The following is an 18,374-nucleotide window of genomic DNA, read 5'->3' as shown; positions in this document are numbered from 1 at the left end:
CTCTTTGACCAGGTTACTATTCTATCTTTCGTATCTTCTTAGTTATTTTCATGTCACACATTTTACCCAGTGCATTCATACAGTCCTTGTATCACATTAGTTGATGATGATATGAGTCGAGATCGCTGATTGTAAAGAATCTTCTTCACCCACCATCCATTGGCCTTCCCATGAAATCACCACCCCTAACGAGGACTGCATCCACTTCTTAACCCTTTCTGAGCACCCACCCCCGCCCAGTCCCTCAGTCCAGCTGCATGTTATGAACATTTAAATTGCTTTCCCATTATGTATTATTATTACTGACATTACTATTTTACTGAAATCAAAAATATCTATTTATTTTTCTGTTATTATTTTTTTTTTCTTCTATTATACAATTTCCATGCATATTTTATTTTTACTTTTATTACTTTTCTGGAATTGGGTTCCTGTCAATTTTATTACATCCACATTCTTATAGTTTTATCTTTTATTCTATGATATTTTATTTCATGCTATTTTACATAATTTTGTATCACCATTTAAATCTGGTACAGCCATTACTACGTAATGTGAGTGTCATCATCAACTTCCTATACTTATATTTATCATTATAATAGCTTACTTATAAGGTGCCACAGAAACCGTAACGCCGTACAACAAAATATAAACAGAACTATATACAAATAAGAGGAAAGAGAAACAAAAGAATCAGAAACAATCACTACAAGAGACAACAGAGAAAGCAACTACATTAGCAGACTGTCAGGTTGCGCACGAAGGATGAGTGGGATTCTGCTGTCTCAGCTGGTATTGACTAGACTCCACCCAGAGGCGCGGAGTCTAACAGAGCAGAAGGTAATCACCAGGGATCCCCACAAGAAGATTTGGGTTTAGCAGCTTCCACCCTGCAGGTCGCGGCCCTCTAGGGAAGTTCCCAGTGAGACAGAACAGATAGGTAACTTGAGAGGTAAGATGACTGAGGAATGAGACCCAATGCAGGGTAGAGCACAGGAGTCTCTAGTAGTACACTGGAGAGGAGGAGCCAATGACCCAGGATAGTGCTATCCACGAGTGGGGTAGATAGGCAGAGATCAGCGATGCACAGGGTATACAGCAGACAATGAACCTCAGCTATTACCACTTGGAGTGGAACGGATCAGTGGAGGTCAGCATTGCATGCATGGTAGGTAGCGGACGTTGGCCACAGCTATACCACTTGGGAGTGGAACATGTCAGCGAAGGTCAGCGGTGCATGCAGGATAGGTAGCAGGCGTTGATCACAGCGATTACCACTAACCAGTGGAACAGGTAAGCAGAGATGAGCGGTACACAGGATATGCAGCAGGCGATGAACCACAGCTATTACCACTTGGGAGTGGAAAGGGTCAGCGGAGGTCATTGGTGCATGCAGGATAGGAGGTTGGGGGAAAGTCTGGTCAGGCGTGGCAGGGACTTTGCAAAGGTGCTGTCCAGTTCAGGTGTTGTCCTGAAGGCGGGAGTGTGAGGTGATGATAGGAGAGGAGGAGAGACCATTGACAGAAAGGAGTGGGTGAGTAGGGGAATATTTCTTGACAAGGTCGGAGATGTAGGAGGGGAGGCGTTAAAAAGAGGGCTTTATAGGTGAGGGTAAGCAGCTTGAGTTGTATTCTGGAGAGAATGGAGAGCCAATGGAGGGCTATGCAGAGAGGCACGGTGGAAGAAGAATGGTGGGAGAAGAAGATTAGTCTCATTCAGGACAGTTTGCAGGGGGGACACGTGAGAGGCAGGTCAGAGAGGAGGACATTCTAATAATCAAGGCGTAAGATGACAAAAGCGTGCGTACAATGGAAGAGGAAAAGACGATTCTTGGCATGGTTGTGAAGGTAGAGCCGACAGGATTAGACTAGGGATGAAATTGAATTAACGATGGCCCCCAGCGTGCATGGGAAACAGGGGAGAGGGCAACACCACCAACCTTAAAGGAGATGGGGGGAAGGGATGTGACATTGTGCAGAGGGAAGACAATAAGCTCAGCTTTTAATATGTTGAGCTTGAGATCCAGCCATTCAAGTGGAGATAGCAGAGAGGTAGTTGGACACATGGGGTGAGGAGGGAGGGAGCGAGGTCAGGAGGGAGGAAAGGTAGATTAGAATGGCTGAAGGTATGGATGAGAAAAGTGGTATAAAGAGATAAAAGTAATGGGCCAAGAACAGAGCTTTGGGGTATCCGGACAGATAGAGGGAGGGGAGGAGGCACCTGAGAAAGAGACTCTGAAGGAATGATCATAGAGATAGGAGGTAAACCAGGAGAGGACAGCACAGGCCAAGGGAGTGAATGGTGTCAAGGAGGAGAGGATGGTCCACTGTGTTGAAAGCGGCCGAGAGGAGCAAGAGCAGTGGCAAGTGGCTCTTTAACTTAGTCAAGAATAGATCAGTATTACGCCTTGGTGTGAGCAGTCTTGGTGGAGTGGAAAAGGCAGAGGCCCGATTGACAGGGGTCAAGCAGAGAGTGAATGGTGATAAAGTGTGTTAAACGGTTGTAGCCTTTCAAGAGGTTTGGAAAGAAATGAGCTGAAGAAAGAGGCAGGGTCATGTTTAAGTGACAGACTTTTCCCTTATAGATATATACATATCATTATTTTGTATCCAAAGGGAAACACCAGTATTCCAGTACATCTACACCACGCACACAAAACCACAAGGACAACCTCAACATTGACCATCACCAGCCCAACACACCTCAATCAGATATTCCTGTACATGCATTAGCAGCTAGGAGATGGATCATTACCTACAATAAGCAGATTAACATTAACTATGAGTTTCCAATACCTTGTCTTGCCCCATGTGTCCACTTGTTTAGACACCATTTCTACACTGCATTCACCATTCATACTATTTATCCACAAATCCACTCAGACTGATAGCTGGACACCTCCCCACTACACTACTGATCAATAAACACTACTCTATATAGACATCCTGCTCTATAAGACATATTTCTCTATTGAAATCCAGTGACCTACACATAATAGCTACCAATGTATTGCATTCCCCCATTGTTCTGTGCTGAATCCAGTGTCCTGAGTCAATGCCTTTCCTGCTACCCTGGTCCAAAGTAAATGGTCAAGAGGATCCAGCCACTGTCCCCAGCAAAGAGGTGCTGCAGCATCTTCATACACCACACAGAAGTAAGCTGTTTCAGGTGCCAGTAAAGGATTCTGGTGGTGGAAAGGACTACTCTCCTAAAAATGGTGGCTTACAATTGATGAGTGTCTGGCGGCCAAGTAGGCCAATAGGAGTGGTCAGTAATGACAGGCTTCTGATGGTAGGAAGAACCCAAAGACAAATCTGTAAAACCACCACACCCAGACAGAGTGGCAGATAAGCCCAATCTGTCTCAATGGGTCACCAGTAAGACCTCACCTCAAGTACAGTGAACCATTCTCCAGAAATACATTAATAAAAAAAATTTCAGAGAAGGACTATTAAAATGGTACATGGGCTACATGCAAAGCTCATGTAAGACTTCAAGAGCGGAACATTTAGTGCTGAGGAGATTGACAGAGGTGATATGATGGAAACATATGACAATTAAAAATTACACCTCTGCCCCACAAAAAGACAACCCTCTCCAGAAAAAGTAGACTAGATGGATGTGTCCGTTCTTTTCTATTATTAAGTTTTATGTTTCATGGCAGATCGAGTTTCAAGGTTGGAGAAAACACATTTAATGGGTGTTCCCCATATAGCATTGTTTCTCCCTGTAACAGGACTTGAATTTTAACATCCTCAGAGATAATGAAAACCAGACGGCGGCTTCTCTTCTCAGTCGGACGCCTTCCAGGTGCATTTTGTACAGGAAAGAACTTCTCTAGAAGCATTTAACCAATGTAATAAAATCTTTAAAACACACAAAAGTGACATGTGATAACAACATGTCTTGAAATCCATTCCCCCTTGTAACTAATTGAAGACATAGATGAAGAATAGCTAAGCAGTATTTTAGGAGAAGGGAACTAAATGACGGAGTCGTCCTAAAGTGGTAACAAGATGAATATTATGTTTTCACTCTTTCCACAATGTTTCTAGTCAGTCTCACAAATGTAAGCACAGATTGAATAATTTTGGAAAAGTTCCCAAAACCGCGTTGTGATTTTGCATCTATGAATGCTTTATGTCAACAAACTGGCACATTTACACAAATAATAATTATTATTGTTTATATAGAGTGACAATGATATTATGCAGCACTGTACAGAGAATATGTTATCACTCACTATGCCCCATTTTGTCAGACCAAATTAAAGCTGGGTACACACTACAGAATTTTCCACCAACTTTTTATGCCGATCGATTTTACATGCGATCGATGTTCCGATCGCTCGGTCCATGGACTGCATACACACTAGCCTTGTTTAGGACGATAAAGGGAAGGGCGGTCGTCCCTTTAGCGACTTTTTACAGCCATGTTGTCGTGAGCAATGACTGTAATTTCGTACTCACTGTTGTGGATCGGTCGGAAACATATACGCACTACACAACGGAAACGAGATTGGAACGAAAATATTTAACGGTACGACCAACCAAATGAGGCGACAATCGTCCATTTGGGCAGACTTTCGACCATCGTGTCACAACACACACTGACCCGACTTTTGAACTAGCGGTCGTATGTCGGCTGATTGAGCCGATTATTGGACAAAAACCGTGTAGTGTATACCTAGCTTAACCTACCAGTATGCTTTTAGATTGTGGGAGGAAAGAGGTGACCCGGATTCACCACACAAACCCCGGGGAGAACATACAAACTTCAACCCTTGTTGTAATCTACACCTGACCCTAGAAATGTGAGGCAGCAATGCTAACCATGGTGCCACCGTGCTGCCCAATAGTTAAAAGTATGCAAGCCTTCATGTTCTGCATTTTCCTAACTGATCTTTATCAGGGTCTTGCTGGAAAATGTTAACCCGAGAGGCGACCTTCGGCCTATTGGGAACATTTTAAAGGGAAAAAGATGCAGTTGGTCCAGTGACGCAGCCCAAGGTAGCCCACTAGGAGACCTGCTACCAGTCAGCCCCTGATCTTTATTCTCAGAAATAACATTTTACAATAAAAAACGTCTTTAAGAAAAACTAGGATCCCAAATGTATGATCTATTTGTCTGGCTGTATTTTTAGCATCGATATGCAAATCTGTATGACTAGAAGCCGTACTCTCTGCCCCTGCCTCCTCTTCCAATGTAAGTGACATCACCCCTGTGAATATCACTGATCAGGATGGAGCAGTGGGTACAGCCGCGGCAGTGTATGATGTATTTTGCTGGTAGATATTTTCCTCCATGGCTGCTGCGTTGCCTCATTATCATATCGCAAGATGCAGCAGTTGATTGAAGCAGTGGAGCAGACATGCATGGGGCTATTTGTCAAGCAAGAGTAAAGGGCACCAGAAGCAAAAGTCGTTTAATGGAAGCTGTGCTTGTTACTAATGGTTTTATACACACTCTTGTGCACTGCGTGACACTAAACTGTAGACAGCTTTTATCTATGCAAATGTGCTTAGTGTATATAAATTTGCATTTCATTTCTTTTTTTCAGTCCTGCTCAAAATACTTTACTTGGGCAAGGAAAACACTTCGTTAACAGTGTTATTTTCACTTCTTTGTGACTAAGAAAATATTCTATTTGTGCCTATTTTTGCTACAAAAGTAAAATGTGTATTTTTTGGGACAGATGGGGCTTTCATGTTTTAGAACATTGGAATAAATTAGAGATATTCACTGTTTTGGTTTTGGTTTTGGATGTGGATTAACCTCGTGTTTTGGTTTTGGCAAAACCACCCTTGCGTGTTTTGCTTTTGTTTTTGGATCCCTATTTTTATTTCCTAAAATCCCTATTTTTTTTTGCTAAAATCACATAATTTGGCTCTTTCTTTGTTCCTACATTATTATTAACCTCAATAACATTAATTTACAGTAATTTTCAGTCAATTTTTGTCAGGTGACAAGAACACTGCTACCCCTGTTTCTGTGTGAGCAGTGGCACTGAGCGATGTCACTGGAGAATGGAGAGTGACAAGAACACTGCTACCCCTGTTTCTGTGTGAGCAATGGCACTGAGCGATGTCACTGGAGAATGGAGAGTGACGAGAACACTGCTACCTCTGTTTCTGTGTGAGCAATGGCACTGAGCGATGTCACTGGAGAATGGAGAGTGACAAGAACACTGCTAACCCTGTTTCTGTGTGAGCAGTGGCACTGAGCGATGTCACTGGAGAATGGAGAGTGACAAGAACACTGCTACCCCTGTTTCCGTGTGAGCAGTGGTACTGAGCAATGTTACTGGAGAATGGAGAGTGACAAGAGCACTGCTACCCCTGTTTCTGTATGAGCAGTGGTACTGAGCAATGTTACTGGAGAATGGAGAGTGACAAGAGCACTGCTACCCCTGTTTCTGTGGGAGCAGTGGCACTGAGCGATGTCACTGGAGAATGGAGAGTGACAAGAACACTGCTACCCCTGTTTCTGTGTGAGCAGTGGCACTGAGCAAGGTCACTGGAGAATGGAGAGTGACAAGAACACTGCTAACCCTTTTTCTGTATGAGCAATGGCACTGAGCAATGTCACTGGAGAATGGAGAGTGACAAGAACACTGCTAACCCTGTTTCTGTGTGAGCAGTGGTACTGAGCAATGTTACTGGAGAATGGAGAGTGACAAGAGCACTGCTAACCCTGTTTCTGTGTGAGCAATGGCGCTGGATTACCTGTGGAGGGAGGTACTTATGCAATCCAAAACCCGCGAGATCCGACAATGCAACAATGACGTTTTGCCCCGATTCAGATCTGAGGATGAGCGAAGATACCCGGCCTTGCGAGCCTACTCGGATCCCCTTTGTTCGAGTGGCCTCGGTTTTCAGAAAACCGAGCCTGAGCATCTCTAGAATAAATATATTTTAAGTCAAGTTATATACATATTTTTTTAAAATTGTGTTAGAAGAACCATGGCACAAGGGGGTCTCGAATGCAAAAGGCTCTCCCTTAATAATAACACATTCCTTTGAATAGGGAAACTCTTTTACATTTGGAAAGCCTCAGTAACCTGGCTGGAAACCAGCTCCATTACTCTGAACACTGTGTGCTGCAACTGGGGTGCCAGAAAAAGACTGAAATGTTTCCTTGCATCCTCTCTGAATAGAACTGCTGTGGCTGACAGTCAGAACTAGCAGTGTCAGGGCTCTGTGAAGACTCTGGGTGCCTCCTGTGTGTATATAGCTTTGCAGGTTTCAGAGCCTCTGTCAAATAAACTAAGCCAACGGCCCTAAATTGCTTAAAGTTTATCTGTCTCCACAATTAAACTAAATTGCGGCTTTCAAACTATTTCCTCTGTCATTTGACTGGTATGGCTGTGGCATTAGGGTCAGAGCCATCTTGATGCATGGGCACGCTGGGCAGTTGCCCGGGGGCCCCACGAGCATAGGGGCCCCATAGGCTTGCCAACTTTTCAGTATATTATTCCAGGAGATTTATTCAGATCCTTCAAACCCTCTTTATTAAAACGTTTAGGTGGACTAATCACCTCAGTATCAGCTGTTATCTGTACATGTGATCTTGCTATTGCAAATAGATATCTTGACCTTGACGAAAACAACGTACGCGTACTGATTATACATAGGTGGGTGAGTGGTTGTGTAGGTAGGGCCCCGTGCTAATACGATACAGAAACTCCACTCATTATCTCCGCACATCTCTATGTTGTAACAATGTGAACCAGGACCGCCTGGTCCTGCCCATCCCAGTCCAACAACTATTAACCTAATTCACAAAATGCCAAACCTGAGCACCTGGGAGGCAGCACCCTGTTAGACATTGAATGTCTTGGTATTGGATTACCCTATTTGTCTTTCAGTAGCCAGTACTTTTCTGGTCTTTACTGCCCTCCTATTATCTTCTTATCCTACCTTACTGGAGTAATCGTTCTCCATGGATTTTGGAGAAAGTATTCTTCTCCAGTAATGATATTCCTGAACTGACATCCCTAATATCAGCCAATTTGGCACATTTCCCACCAGGGGCGGATCTAGAAAATTGTTGTACTCGGGGCGATTTAAGGGGGGGGGGGGGCGATTTAGGCCCCGTCCCCTTTCTGACTTCTGAGGCTGCCGGCGGCTGCACACTATGTGCAGGTCCGTTCGGCAGTGACAGGTAGGAAGAGTGTGCTGCCCGGCTGTTCTGATTGTGTTTAAAACACAATCAGAGCAGCCGGGCAGCACACTGTCCCTGCCGAGCGGACCTGCACTTAGTGTGCAGCCATCGGCAGCAAGCCCCTGCTAGGGGGGGGGGGGCGATTGCCCCGATCGCCCGCCTCCCCCCCCCTGGATCCGCCACTGTTTCCCACCACCCCATGTCGTTAGTGTTTCCTAGGTGCTGTAAAATCCTGTTCTCTCATGTCTCCCCCTCTTTTACACTGGTCCCAACCAGTGCCTGCTCTGGTTCTGTCGCTGGTTGCTCATTTAGGTGTAGAGAAAACAGAAAAAAACACATATACCTAGGCGTTTCTATAATACTGAATAAAACCGATCAAGGTAGTACAAATATACACACACACATATACACTGTATGTGCTCTTAAAAATTTTGTTGCGAGTCAGCTTCTTCGAAGAAGAAATGCCGCTCCCCACAATACACAAAATCTCATGAATCCAGAAAGAAGGTCCGGCAGCACAGGGTCAAATGTGTAAATGTAAGAATATGGCAGAGTTCTAAAGAAAACAAATAGCTCTCAATATATGCTTAAAAATATTTATTGATACAAATCACAATAATAATAATAATAATAATAATAAATTCTCAACATAAAAAATATTATTGCACTTGGGCTAAATCTGTAAATTATATATGTCAGGTAAAGCCTATAGAAAAGCACATATAAACGCACTGTATATTCAGAGGTATAGCGCCTCTGAAGAGATATATAATCTCCTGTAATGCTTATCACTTGATGGTAGTGTGATTTCACATGGGTGCTAAATAAACTCATAGAACAAGAGTACATAATGTTCAAGGTTGGTAGTTGTGTCCCAGATACTTCAAGGAACATTTATCATCTAATATTATCGTTGGAATGTTCAGCTTTGAAACAGCCAACGGTGTCGTACCAATCCCTTCATTCACTACAACATCAAGTGCAATACGATTGTTGATGTTGGATATTTATTATTATTATTATTATTATTATTATTATTATTATTATTATTGTGATTTGTATAATAAATCTTTTTAAGCATATTTTGGGAACCTATTTGTTTTATTTAGACTTCTGCTACATTCTTAGGTTTTTACTTTTGACTGCTGCCTGCCTCTCTCTCTGGGTTACTAAAAGGGCAACTCTCTTATATCTTTAACAGCAGTATTCACTCTCCCGTGGTTGTTTCAGAAGTGCATACTATAGAACATAATTCTTCAAGCTTTGAAGAAATACTGTCAATTAGTATGTGGGGATTTACCAAAAGGAATTTTCAGCACAGCTAAAATAATATTTTACCTTGCTCTTCCTCCTTCCATGCTTTGAACTACTAATTTGCTTTAAACTACACATATATTGGATAGCATTTAGGCAGGATAGCACACATAAATAATCTTTGTGAACATTTTTTAGGTTATGCAAAGATTATTTCCTTACTCCATCAATACTCCAAAAATGCCCATCATTTGTATTTACAGCACATTATCCATAGTTTAACAATATCCACCTCTTAGATTCATTTATTATTATCCTTTATTTAGAAGGCACTGACATATTTAATAGTGCAGTACATTGAGGTAATCACGACACAAACAAATTACATACAATGACTTGGAACAGAAGGTAAAGATTGCCCTGCCCAGTTGAGCTTACAATCTAAGAGGAGTGGGGAACACTTGATCCTTAAGGTAGCAGGATAACAATTGTAACTGTAAGTGGGAATGTGTGTGTGGCTTCTGTAAGACATCAGCACGAACATACACCAATAATAAAACAGCCATTAGTATAGGCCATTTCTGTGCAGCTACCAGTGGTGCATCACAGCTGCAGCAACGAAAGACAACGGAAGGTGAAGATACAAAGCATGAGCCAGTCACTTTAGAAATCTGGCAACCATAACTGTCCTTTATCATAACTGAACCCCCTTCCTCTGCTGGTTCTACAGAAGGCTTTTGCGTTTGTGCTGCACATCTCTATAGGTAATTGTCCAACCCTCCCTGCACTGTTATTATTTCAAACCACTACCAATCACTGGGCACAATTAGGGCTCATACACAATTATTGCAAAAAAAGTGTTTTGTTGCAGATGCTAGAAGCATTTCACCTTTGTGGTGATCGCACCTTTTGACTGGTAGTTTGCAAGTCATAACGTCAGGGAAATATGTAACAGTGCGGTGAGGTGCTCTGGCAGACTGATAAAATACGATTGTGCCAACATGTTTCATAATGCTTAAACTTATTAAACAAAGTCAGATATGTTTCTTTGAAGGGAATATTGGAAGGATGTGTTAGTTGGCAACTAAACCATTTGGAGCACACAGACATAAACCAGTCACAGATAATGAAAAACCATTCATGTATTTTTATAACAAAGGAATGGCAGCTTTTGCCCTGCGTTGCTTTAGAAATGACCCACTGTGTTTTAAGTCATCACATCTAGGTTTTCCTAAGTGTTACTGCAGCCAAATTCTAGTAGTTCTAAACCCCGCCTACTTTTGTGTTGGCCCCACCTACAATTGATTTGGCCCCGCCCACATGAGGTCACTTCAATAATTTTTTCCAGGGCTACTAAGTTCCCAGTCCGCCCCTGGGTGTGGATAACATGACCATGACGTTATCACACTGTGGACACTGGTCATGTAGAAAATGCTAGGAAGCGACATATTGTCTTGTACAGTCTCCAGTTTAGTATTACCATCATCAGATCAAGTTTTCATTAATAATAAACTGTGTCTGATTAATCTTCCCTAAAGGTACCCATACATAGACAAGCCAAGACAGAGTGCTGGACAGCTGCACTTATATCCAACTGCATTGGGCAGCACGGTGGCTCAGTGGTTAGCACTTCTGCCTCACAATGCTAGGGTCATGAGTTCAATTCCTGAACAGAGTCTTATCTGTGTGGAGTTTGTATTTCCTCTTTGTGTGGGTTTCCCCCGGGTGCTCCGGTTTCCTCCCACACTCCAAAGACATACTAGTAGGTAAATTGGCTGCTATCGAATTGACCCTAGTCTCTGTGTCTGTGTGTTATGGAATTTAGACTGTAAGCTCCAATTGGGCAGATTGATGTGAATGACACACATTCTCTGTACAGTACTGCAGCATAGGTTGTGCTATATAAGTAAATGGTGATGGTGATGATGAGGGAGCCAATTTAAAAAGATCTGGCCAGATTCCATAGAGCACAGTAAATGTGGTCAAATTATGATTGAAGAGATGATCAAATTGTGGTCCTGATCAGTATCTGTAAGACCCTAATCAGATGTTTCTCAGTGTTGGTGGTTCCTTTGGGCCCATCCACTTTAATTTAATAGCCAATTATGTCTAAGACAACTTTCTGGAATTGCTGCGTTTATGGGGCTGATTTAGTTCTGTTGGAAAGGTATAATCTTTAGAAGATTTGGAGTTAATGTATGATACTAATGTCTTTTTATGATCTCAAACATTAGAAAATACATTAAGTAAAATGAACTCTACACACAGAAGATTTTATGCACTAGTTATGTTTGCATTTTTATTTAATAGTCTAATTAACAGGGTTTATAGAGAATTGTATAAATTAAAAATAAACTAGATGTAATTTTTGCCCAAAGCTGTTTTTGAGAAGCGGAGGTATCTTTGACTAAATTGTAGGATGGATAAATATATATATTTAAAGAGCTCTCAGACAAAATAAATACAGGAATTAGGATTCTTCAAAATGTAGTCACTTAAATGCTGAATTTCTACATTTCTAATATTGTTAATGTAAAATGAAATTTGACTTTCATGCTTGCACGAGGCAGGGGTACAGTTACATCATGATATTTTTAGCATTCTTTGCATTTTGTCACAGTAGCATTAATTAATAATAAATAAAAATATATATTTTACAGTGAGAATGCCACCTATACACAGTGGAGTGATCATGTTATGGGCTCAGCCAGTATATAAAGGTACCATAATAATCCTAAATAAAATAGACATCTGATTACCCAAATTACCCAAGATTCCCTGGTAATTTCTAACCATTTACGGTGGCAACTGTTCATAAGTATATTCACTATGAATTAGTCACATAATATATATATAATACCTGAAAACCTCAGTGATTTTAGTCAACAAAATGACTGTATCTGCTGTGTGTAAGGGATTGGGTTTGAAGGTAATAAATGAGTAATTTATATTAATTCATAGATTGAAGTCTCAGCTATTGCCTACTGAATGTAAAAATGTATGGGAGCTGCATCTACTTTAGTTTCCTCTTGGATGAGGATGAATGAGCAGCATTTTGCTTTTCTTCATTGCCACTGACACAAGCATTGCTTCTTTTATTGAACAATTTGGGGTTGTCTGAGCACATTTGCCCTTTTTTTTCCATAACAAATTTTGGTTTATCGCTTTGTGGTAAATTTTCTTCCCCATCTACCAACCTTTAAACATTGGATGAGAGTAAATGTCCATCCTCAAGATGTCTACTTCTCATTATTATTGTCAAATGTTCCCGATCCTTCAACTGCTGTGAATAGTTACTGGCACTTAATTGTAAATTCAGCTGTACTTCATTTTCACCACTGCCAGGACCAAAGTCCACTAAGGTGTTACATAATAAATAAACCTCTGTGTTACAATGTAATGAAGAGAATAATAAAGTTTCAGAAATTTCATTACCATCGGAACTGCCAACATAGGTTAGCCTATCTATAACTTGATATAAACATCTATAAGCTCTTTTAATAAGGCTATAAACATTTGGTATTTGTTGATACTTGCTCATTGGCTTCCATGCCCTGTGATTGGCAATATTCTCTAGTGAATGTTAATTATTTGCTGAATACTTGGCAGATCAGTAACAATTTGCAGCTTAATCCGCCAATGGCAAATCTCTAAAATTCAGCTGAATTTCAGAATCATATATGAGTATATAAATTGTGTGGAACTGAAAAGACAAATATTGTAACTTTTAAGCATTGTTAGATTTACCAACAAACTAAGTATACATAACTTAATTAGACCGTAAGTTGCTTCATTAGAGGTACAACCCTGTCTTTATGGTAATGTAAAATACCATCATCATAAAGAGGCACAAGAATCACATCAAACTCACTTCTTTTCATTCCTCTGCTCCCAGATGAGAGGTATGAACAGTATTATTATTATTATAATTATAATTATTAATTTTTATTTATAGGGCGCCACTAGGTACCCGTAGCGCCGTACAGGGACAGACAGAAAGACGATACAGGGTGAGACAGCACGGTACAGTTAACAAAAAGCACAGTAACTCAGAAGCTCAATGTACAGCTAGATGAGAGGTGAGAGCCCCCAGCGCGGTAGAGAGGGGGGAAGAAGGGCAGGAGGACCTCACGGAAGAGACATGGAGCTGGAGAGCAGAGTTAACGTGGTGGAGAACAGAAGGAGAGGAGGCCCTGCTCGAAGGAGCGTACAATCTAAGGGGAGGGTAGGACGGACAGAGACGCGATGGTGGGAGGAGGGAATGGGGAGAACGGAGGCAGAGACGGAGAGGGGGGGAGAGGAGAATGAAAAGGAGGGTGGTAAGAGGGGGACAGAAGTGGGAGGGAGGTAGGGGAGACTGGGAGGAGGTCAATTAGGTCAACTAGGTCAATTAGGTGGGGGACTGGAGGGCTTTAAGGAAGAGGTGGGTTTTTAAGGCCCGTTTGAAGCTGGACAAGTTGGGGAAAGTTCTGATGGAGCGGGGGAGCTGGTTCCAGTGGAGGGGGGCAGCGCGGGAGAAGTCTTGGGTCAGTAGGAAAGCATGTACTTATGTAGACAGTTTTGCTATGCAAATTGAAATTGAACTAATCTGGTTTACCCGGCTGAGCTAATATAACCAAATGACCAGGTGTTAGAGTAATAAAGACATTTCTTGGTGTGTGATTCCACACTAAAAAAAAATAAACACATTTTTCACGATGATCAATTAAACATTATTTAATAAAATTCTAAGGGGTATATTTACTAAACAGCGGGTTTGAAAAAGTGGAGATGTTGCCGATAGCAACCAATGAGATTCTAGCTGTCATTTATTTAGTACATTCTACAAAATGACAGCTAGTATCTGATTGGTTGCTATAGGCAACATCTCCACTTTTCCACACCCACAGTTTGGTAAATATACTCCTGAGTGTTCAAAACAATTGTCTCATAGAAACGTAATTAGCGATGTTTGGCCAATTTCATTAAAACAACCTTATTGGCACACAAGGTCTGTCCGTATGTGGACAAGGTTTCTTATACAATTGTTTTGTACAGAGAAGCAGTAATAGTATTTGCTGACAAAACAATGGATCGCTATCCTTTAAACTGCAGTACCTGTGCCTGTTAAACTGCATACTGTTGATGCCTCTTCTTCATTGCACAAAACCTCTCTTACGTTTAAGACTTAACACTCTAAACCATAAGTAAATAAAGACACGCACAACACGTTAAAGTTTGGCAAACAGGTCACAGTTTATTGAATTAAAGGGACAATGGTGGTAGTGAAAGCAAATTGTGAGTCAGCTAACAACTAATAGCAAAACCAATCAGAGTATAGCCGATGGGCACTAACCATTGGACCCAGGACATAGTCTTTATGACTGACCGGTGCTAAATCTGACGTCATAGTGACTACACCCCTTCTGGGCTCACACAAAGCAGATTAAGGGGTCCCCCACACAAAAGATACAAGAGACAGGCTGCTTTGAAGGGGGCAGTGACTTGCGGCCAATCAGCGATAGCACTGATTCACCTAATATACTTCCATTTGTACAGTGTAAAGATTGACAAAGGTAATATTACCCCTGACAGCAAATTCATCCTTTCAAGTAGAATGACTTCCATTTATCCTTATTGTTCTTATGCTTGTTATTCATGCATTGTTAGTCACATATTGTTTAGGTATGGGGAGATTTAATATCCTGCAAACTGCAGGAAATCCGTATGCTTCTCTCTGAAATAGACTGTACATTTACATGCCTCCCAGCACTACAAGCAGACGCAGCTTTGCTTACATTAATAGATGAGCACACACCCTGGAAGATGTCTGGTAACGAATATGAAACACAGTTTGATATTCATTTTATATCACAAAACACTCTATTCATTTCAAATGAGTAATACCCTCCTGTAATAATGCTCACATGGGCTTTCAAATGAGACCTCCGAGGAGGTAAATTTAAGAGAGCAACTGTTGCCTACACCCAGGACCGACAGCCACTTTGTGGATATCCAAAATTAGTGAGAATGTGGCCTTTCCAATCTCTAGGAACTAGTGCCTGATAAATATTGATGATGTGGTGCCTCAGTGATGTCACTGCTCTCTAGTTGTTCACTCATCCATATTAATACATTACTTGCTTTCTGCCTGTTGCCATATTTATAAGAATATTTACTATCTAGCTAACTATTATGATTAGGCTGTAGGGCAAAGGGAGGTTAGGGTAAAAGTTGTAGGGGCAAATACCAGCAGAGAATGTTAGAGTTAGGAAAATAGTAAGGGAAGGTTCAAGTACATTTTCAGTCTCTTGTGTGAGATTATGGTTCCCCATTGGGAATGCAAGTGGACACCACCCTAGAATAGATGTACAAATCCAGCCTGTTGGCATTCTGCAAGTGCTCCGTGTTCTGTGCACATGAAAGACACACATCCAAGTTTGCTCACCTAACAGTTGACTTGTTAAAAACTTACCTTTTTATTCACAATAAAGTTAATTTACTAACACTGCTTAAACATTTATATTTACACTAAAAACTATAGTAGGCAATCGGCATTTAGCTTTTAAATGACTAGAGCAAGTTAGACAATTAAAGACAACATCTGATTGGTTGTTATGAGTTGGCCCCTCCCTGACTCCTCCTCTGACCACACCCCATGAGATGGGCCGTGCCAAGTGGCTGTTCAAAATGGCAGATATGGAGGAAAGAGCGGGAATGTGCTCCTATTTTCTCCATATTTGCCTTGACACATAGACTCCAAGGGCTAGATTTACTAAGCTGCAGGTTTGAAAAAGTGGGGATGTTGCCTATAGCAACCAATCAGATTCTAGCTGTCATTTTGTAGAAGGTACTAAATAAATGAAAGTGGTAAATAACCCTCAATATGTAGGTAGTATAAATATAGTGCACTCTTAGTATACATATGACATTATGACCACTGTACTTCAATGAACATTACAGTGGATCCTTCTTAAAAACAATTTTAATAGCAATACATAATAGCACACCTACATAAACGGTCCCTGAATTGTAAAAGTGGCAAAGTCTGACCCCACAATCAATTTTTAATATGTCAATTATTATGTGACAGTAATTTTGTCTTCAGCATTGATGCTGTTTATTTCAACAACAATCATGGGACACTGCAATGTAAAATAGATGGGTTTTTTAGTAGATTAATATTGTCAAAGTGAACTTCCATTATTATTATTTTTTTTAATACATTATTACTTCAGTAAACTTAACACATAGTTCTCAATGTTTGTGAGATACCCAAAAAGCTACAAAATGTGTGGCTGAAAAAATCCCACCGTGCAAAGGTAAATGGTATTAGAGTAAGTCAGCTCTGGGATTTGTCTCAGAGGCGTGTGGTCATGTGACAGTGCTGCTTCTATAGTGAGGGCAGTGTCTGTCACAAGTCTTCATTGCGGATCAGTGCTAACTGTTCCACAGCAGGGGGCTCCTTCACTCTAAACCAGAAACTGTTCTGTCTCCCAAGTATAACATTCTTGGACACAAAAATAAGCATAAGATAGGAAACAAGATTGCCTGGCTCAGAAGTCTCGCCTCAGCAATCCCTAGTTTTGTTTCTCTGTTAGTCCATTTTAATGCAATTGTTGAAGAGTTTCAAGATTTGGGGTATAATCAGATTACACAGAGTTAGCAGATAAAATGTCTTTGCTTCTAATTCTGTAACGTAAAGACCAAGATTACATCTCGGACCAGGAACTCGGCCAGTACAAATACAAATTGTGAGCTTAGAGGAAGTCATGTTTCAGAAAGACTTAGAAGAGGGCTGGTGTAATGTAGAAAGGTAACTTTTCAGGAAACCAGATTTTTCCCACAATTTCATCACCAGAGATGCAAATTTGAGACAATTCAGTCTGAAAACCATTTACCTCACTGTATAAATGAATGGGAAGCCATAGTTACTGTACATGTAATAACAGAAGTTTTATTTAATAATATTTTTATGTTACATGCAATTCTTTTATGTTACAGGTATGAACGGATGCACACGAGACGGCCTTATGTGCTCCAGACAAAGGAAGCTGCTTGTCTGGATGATGATCTGGTCAACCTGGAGGTTCTAGATGAGGTACAGCAGTGAAATTATACTCTTACCGTGGCACTGACCTTGTATATCATGATGACCTATATAATGTGACCACTATATGCTTGATCTTAAATACTGTCATCAAAAAACAGATGTATGTTTATCTGAAATACTGCAAGGAGCTATTAACATGCTCTGTGTTATTGGTACTTGTTATATTAGAGCTGTGTTTCCATCTCCATATTAATGAATTAACTGTATCATTCATTGAGTATAGGATTGTCTTTAGGTTCTACTCTCACTCAGTTATTAACTCATAGTTGCCAACATTTTAAAATAGTTTCAAGCATGTTGTCTCTCTGCCGACTTTGGAGAACTACAATCCAATCATGACAGTTCTACTGTAATTGATTATAATAACATGCTTTTATCAGTTTACACTTCTCTATAAACATCCAAATTATGTTATAAAGCGCAGGCAATAAGGATGTATATAAGGATTGCATTCAACATGCAGAAAAACGGGAATTTTATGGTGCAGTTGGTCATTATTGGAGAATAGGGCTATTTCCAAGGAACACAATTTCTAGGAACAAATGTTTAAAACCTGGAAACTTAGGGACAGATGACAACTTTGCTCTAGTGGTTCTTCTGTAGAGCCACCATGTGATATATATACATGTCCTCGGTTTAACTTTTTTGCCACTTTAGACCTTTTTTGCAACAGTGCAGATCACATTATGTAATGGTTAATATAACTGAAATTTGCAATATGTTTAATTATAATTATAGTCTACTCAGTTCCGGAAGTAACGTGGGTACAGGGGGAGGTAAGGGGGTCCCAGCAATGCTAGTGCTCCACTCTCTCAGAGGTCCCAGTGGGAGGCCCCCGGCACCCTCTGGGCCCCAACGCTATTGC

At 40.9% G+C, this 18,374-nt stretch overlaps 1 protein-coding gene across 1 annotated transcript in view; it reads left to right on the top strand.

Annotated features, from left to right (window-relative positions):
• Positions 1–18,374, top strand: part of MYO3B (myosin IIIB) — a 321,272-nt gene that overhangs the window by 153,025 nt on the left and 149,873 nt on the right. Inside the window, exon 10 of the mRNA XM_075180671.1 lies at positions 17,401–17,497. Coding sequence (XP_075036772.1) covers positions 17,401–17,497 — 97 coding nt within the window. The remainder of the gene's footprint in view (positions 1–17,400; positions 17,498–18,374) is intronic.

The sequence above is a fragment of the Mixophyes fleayi genome, chromosome 7, assembly GCF_038048845.1.
Source record: "Mixophyes fleayi isolate aMixFle1 chromosome 7, aMixFle1.hap1, whole genome shotgun sequence".
Classification (NCBI taxonomy): Eukaryota; Metazoa; Chordata; class Amphibia; order Anura; family Limnodynastidae; genus Mixophyes; species Mixophyes fleayi.
This window is presented reverse-complemented; position numbering and strand designations above follow the sequence as displayed.